This window comes from Carcharhinus amblyrhynchos, chromosome 25, assembly GCF_965287045.1.
Source record: "Carcharhinus amblyrhynchos chromosome 25, sCarAmb.v2.hapA, whole genome shotgun sequence".
NCBI lineage: Eukaryota > Metazoa > Chordata > Chondrichthyes > Carcharhiniformes > Carcharhinidae > Carcharhinus > Carcharhinus amblyrhynchos.
Window position 1 is genome coordinate 5,047,768 of NC_137348.1, and position 6,000 is coordinate 5,053,767.

Sequence of the window (6,000 nt, forward strand, 5' to 3'; positions counted from 1 at the left end):
AAAAACATTGGGAGTGTCCTGTTGAAGAATAATCACTTCACTGTTTGAATTTATTTTCAATATTTCCCATGCGAAAAGCTCCAAAATTAAAGAAAAATGGTTCAGGTCCTGTTCGTAAGGAGTTAAATTTTTGACTCTTTATAACCAGTGAAGCGATTCCAGCTTTACATCAGAATCTCTGAAATAAATCCCGGAATAGAGCAGTGTCGGAGAGGGAAAAAGACAGCTCAGAATTACAGCTGAGATCATGCGCTGCGGCAGGAGTGCTTTGTGAGGATAACCGGACATTTTTTAAACACATGCCTCAGACCTCCAGACTCTGCCACAAGCTAAACTCCGAGGGATTTGAGTTACTCATTCCGACCTGTTGACACCATGCATGTTTTGCTAAAACCTTCATCTGTCACTGCCCAAGCCCCAGCTGGAGCGTTGTGTCCAGTTCTATTCAATTATCTGAAAAAAAAGCAAATTACTGCGGATGCTGGAATCTGAAACCGAAAGGGAAAATGCTGGATAATCTCAGCAGATCTGGCAGCATCATATTTAGCCGTTTTAGCCTTGTCCCCACATGTCTGTCCTTGGGCCTGCTGCAATGTTCCAGCAAAGCTCAACGCAAACTGGAGGAACAGCATCTCATCTTCCGGCTCGGCACTTCACAGCCTTCCCGTCTCAACACCGATAGGTGCTGCCAGACCTGCCGAGATTATCCAGCACTTTCTCTATTCCATTGTCGGATGTTGGAAACCCAGCACCAATAATATCCTATAAACTGAGCTCTTCTTTCCAGCCACCTGGGAAAGACCATTGGCCTGAAAGGTCAACTCTTTATCTCTCCCACAGATGCTGCCAGACCCACTGACTCTTTCCAGCATTTTCATTTCAGATTTCCAACGTTCTGTTTTTGTAGAGCGTCGCTGTGCTGAGGGCAAACTCCCTGAATAATGGCTCAAGAGAGGTTGAGCACATGACGTTTGGGGGGGGGGGTGGAATTTCAGCAGGTTTTGCTGCAGGGAGGTTATTTATTCAATTGGTATTAACTATATTCCGGAGTCAGCACTTTCGCAGATGAGAACTGATGATTGGTAGCAATGCGAACAATGAGAGCTGTCAACTTGGCCGAATTATTCTGCACACTGGGAGCAGCGATTCCCCCCCCACCCCCCAGTCCTGCCGCTTCTGTACTGGCGCAAGAAGTGGGTCAGTTGGTGAGGGAATGTGAGACGGAAATCGCACAGACATTAGCATTAGAATTTATCATTGTCAAGATACCGCCGCTCTCAGCAATGTGACTTTGGCTCTGTGTGCATGTTTGAACAGGTCCCGGGGCGTGGACTTATTCTTCAGATTATCATCGTAGAATTCCTATAGCGCAGAAGGAGGCCATTCGGCCCATTGAGTCTGCACCGACTCCCCAGCAGAGCATCTAACCCAGGCCCTATCCTCGTAACTGCTCATTCTTACCCCTCTAATTCCCCTAACCTAATCATCTAAGGGGCAAGTTAGCACCTAACCTGCATGTCTTTCGGACTGTGGGAAGAAACCGGAGCACCCGGAGGAAACCCATGCAGACACGGGGAGAATGTGCAGCCTCGATGCAAACAGTCATCCAAGGTTGGAATGGAATCTGGGTCCCTGGCGCTGTGAGGTAGCAGTGTTAACCACTGTGCTGCTCTTAAAGACTAAGTGAGATTAAAGCCACTATCTTGCAATGAATGCCTCATATAAGTGTTAGGTCCCTTATTTGTATAAGCTGGGAATTCTGTGATGAATATCTCACCTCCTGACTCCCAAAGTCTGCCCACCATCTACAAGACAAGTAAGGAGAGCAGTGGAATACTCCCCGCTTGCCTGGATGAGAGCTCCAACAACATGCAAGAAGCTCAACACCATCCAGGACAAAGCAGCCAGCTTGATTGGCACCACATCTGCAAACAGTCACTCCCTCTACCACTGTTGAACAGTGGCAGCCGTGTGTACCATCTGCAAAATGTACAGCCTCGTCAAGGCTCCTTAGAGAACACCTTCCAAACACTACACCTTGAAGGACAAGGGCAACAGTCACCCAGGAAAACCACCACCTGAAAGTTGGTCTCCAAGAAACACACCATCCTGACTTGGGAATATTTCGCCATTCCCTCATTGTCACTGGGTCAAAGCCCTGGAATTCCCATCTAACAGCACCTACACATGGACTGCAGTTTAAGAAGGCAGCTCACCACCACCTTCTCAAGGGAAATCAGGCAATAAATGCTGGCCAGCAGCAATGCCCATGTCCCACAAGAGAGAAAAGATTGCAAAGGTTTCTTTCAATCATCACAACTGTATATGTGATTTTTTTTACTGGGTGATGTGCTCCATATAGAGGGGGAGAGATGAGAAGGGCCTCCCGATTAAACTCTCCTTCGTTGACAATGTGTTTGAGGTGTTACATTGATCCACGCTGACCTGAGACTAGGAAAGGCTGAAATTAGCAAATGTTTATGATCCAATAAACCTTGTTGGAAAGTAGATGTTTGTAAAAGCTTACCCAGGAGAGAGAAAAACAGATGGAGAGAAAGAAAGAGGGGGAAAGAGAGTGAGGGAGAGACAGTAAGAGAGGGAGAGAGAAAGAATGAAAAAGAAAAAAAGTAGATATTTGTGAAAGAGGAAGAGAGAATGAGAGAGCAAAGAGTGAGTAAACATAGAAACTAGAAGCAGGAGTAGGCCATTTGACCGTTCAAGCCTGCTCTGACATTCATTTTGATCATGGCTGATCATCAAATTCAATATCTGATTCCACCTTTCCCCCCCACCGTGTCCCTTTATCTGTTTAGCCCCAAGAGCTATATCTAATTTCTTCTTGAAATCAGACAACATTTTGGCCTCAACTACATTCTGTGGGAGTGAATTCCACACATTCACCACCCTCTGGGTGAAGAAATTTCCCCTCACCTCAGTTCTAAAAGATTTACCCCTTATCCTCAAACCAACCCTTAGTTCTGGACTCCCTCCAACATGGGGAACATTCTTTCTGAATCTACCCTGTCTAACCCTGTAAGAATTTTACTGGTTTCTGTGAGATTCCCTCTCAGTCTCCTGAACCCTAACCAACTTACTCTCTCTGCATATGACATGCCAGGAATCAGCCTGGTAAATCTTCACTGCGCTCCCTCTATAGCAGGGACATCCTTCCTCAGATAAGGACACCAAAACTGCACACAATACTCCAGGTGTGGCCTCACTAATGCCTTGTACAATTGCAACATGTGGCGTAGAGAAATAGTTTGAGCATCACATAACGATGACTGGGCTTGTTTACTCCCTCTTTTCAGAGTTCTCAGGGTAATAATTATCTGGGAATAGTTGCTGAGGTCACCTCAGTGATGGATCCGCAAATACATCAGAAATGTGGGTTCAGCAGAATCTGCCACGGTAGAGCTGGCGAGATTCGGGGATTTTGACGGAACTTCAATACTTCAGAGAAACCTCAGCTTTCAGAGGCACTTTGAAAGCCGGGACACTTCTATTTTGACGTTGTGGCCTTTCAGATCCTGATTGAAATCTCCAGAGTTGAGCATCTGTTTGTGGTTAACTCTGGGTCGAGTGCAGTGAATCAGACTGCACCCAAGTACAGCTGAACTTGGGTGCAGTCTGAACTTGGGTACAGCCTGTTCCATTGGGTCTGGACTAAGCCTGATTTCCTCATCTTCAACATCACCTGGGCTGACAGACTCACAGGGTGGGATTTTCCAGCCACACTCACCCAAAGACCAGAGAATCCCGCCTGAGACAATGGACCTTCGCCAGGTCCATATCCCGCCCACTATAATTCCCGTGGCGAGCGGGTTGGGAAAATTCCTGCCATAGACTGTCATAAGGTGCGGCATGGTGGCACAGTGGTCAGCACTGCTGCCTCACAGCCGCCAGAGGTCCAGGCTCGATTCCCGGCTCGGGTCACTGTCTTTCTGGAGTTTGCATGTTCTCCCCGTGTCTGCAAGGTTTTCCTCTGGGTGTGCCAGTTTCCACCCATAATCCAAAGAAAAATCCAATCCAGATCCAACTACTCCAACATTCCTGGTTGCTCTCCCATATTCTACGCTCCACAAACTTGAAATCATCGTAAATCCTGTTGCCCTGTGTCTTCACTCATCAAGAGCGTAATTGCCCCAGAATTGTAGTGGGCAGAACACAGACCATACAAAGATCTGTTGACCTCGGGTGGAAAATTCTGGCCTTGGGGCAAATGCGGCCTAAAAATCCTGCCCCCAATCTGTACCAACCCCGTGCTCACTGACCTACAGCCACTCCCGGTCGAGCAGTGTCTATTTCCAATCCCCTCCATATGGCTTCATCCCCTCCCTATCTCTCCTCCAACCCACATCCCTCCCTAACAGCGCTTTGGGTCTCCCTCACAAAAAGGAGGCTCATCTCCACCTTCTCGAGGGGCAATTAGGGACGGGCAACAAATGCTGGACCTGGCCAATGATGCCCACATCCTGGGGAAGAATTTATTAAAACCCTCCAAGCTGTCTGCCCACCTCTAATCCTGTCCTCTTGTGCAATTCCCAATTAGAATCGCTTCACATTCAGTTGTCCTGGTCCCAAGCTCCAGAATTCCCTCTGTAAACCTCTCCATCTCTCCACCTTTTTTTCCACCTTTAAGACAATCTTTAAATGAACCTACCTCTATGCCCAAACTTCTGGGCCATCTGACCGAATATCTCCCAATGTGACTCCATCTGACACTTTGTTTTATAATGTTCCAGCCTTGGGATATCTTCATAGAATTCTACAATGCAGAAGGTGGCCATTTGGCCCATCAAGTCTACACCGATCACAATCCCACCCAGGCCCTATCCCTATAACCCCACCCTGCTAATCCCCCTGACAGTGTACAATTTAGCATAGCCAATCCACCTAACCTGCATATCTTTGAACTGTGAGAGGAAACCCACGCAGACACGGGGAGAATGTACAAACTCCGCACAGACAATGACCCAAGCCGGGAATCGAACCCAGGCCCCTGGCGCTGTGAGGCAGCAGTGCTGACCACTGTGTCACCGTGTCCGCCCGCGTTTTGTTGCGTTTGAGGTGCTATATGAACAGTAAGTTGTTGCTGTGAGTGTGAGAATGTAAACGAAACCTTGTCGAGTTGCTTCCCGCGCGTTCCTGATGTCTCTCCAACGTCCTTGTTTGGGCAGAAACGGCTGTTGACCCTCTGACCTTTCACCTTTGCAGCTTTGATCCTCGACCTGTTGGTGGTGGCCGCGGTGCAGAAGCTGGTGAAGAGGAAAGGGCCTTCGGACGCGCTGCCCGGACTCCTGGATTACATTGTCATGGATGTCTTTGCTTTCCCCGCTGGCCAGGCCAGCAGAGCCGCCATGGTTACCAGATTCTTCTTCAGCCACCTGGTCCTGGCCGTGCCCTTACGGATCCTCCTGGTGATCTGGGCTGGCGTCATAGGCATCTCCCGCATCATGATTGGACGCCATTACCTGACTGACGTCTTCTGTGGATTTTTCATTGGCTACTTGCAGTTCAATCTGGTGGAGTTGCTATGGTTACCGTCCGGTACCTGCCAGTTCCTCATCTCAGTGATCCCGATATGAGGAGGACAAGTACAGAGGCTGAGGTTTTGGGGAGGTGCAGGGGGGTGGATGTGGGTGGGGGGGGGGGTGGGGGGGTGGCTCCTGAAGGCCTCCATCGAAGGTAAGAACCACCTGAACACCTCAGACTGCCTGTTGTGAAAGGATCCACTTTCTGAAAGGGTGAGGGATCTCTCTGCCTCATAGATTCTTTAGAAAATTGTGTTTACTCTGAAATTGGATCTTGAAAAATTCAGGAGATGTGCTGGTATTTTATTTAAGCGAAGGTTAGAGTGGGAGGGGATTTGAATCGGCTGCCAATATTTCATCAACTTCAGCTCTGCATAAGGCTTTTAGTGTTGATTTGGGAAGGTTATCCTAACAGGAAGCTCATTCTCATTGCTGTAATCACACCAGCTTCAATCTGTCATATTTG

The 6,000-nt window shown here is 48.1% G+C and overlaps 1 protein-coding gene across 1 annotated transcript in view; it reads left to right on the plus strand.

The window, feature by feature from the left end:
* LOC145358185 (inactive phospholipid phosphatase 7-like) overlaps positions 1–5,626 on the plus strand; it is a 30,144-nt gene extending 24,518 nt beyond the window's left edge. Inside the window, exon 2 of the mRNA XM_080211960.1 lies at positions 5,218–5,626. Within this exon, the coding sequence (XP_080068086.1) occupies positions 5,218–5,588 (371 nt within the window). The 3' untranslated portion in view covers positions 5,589–5,626. The remainder of the gene's footprint in view (positions 1–5,217) is intronic.
* Positions 5,627–6,000: the final 374 nt, after the last annotated feature.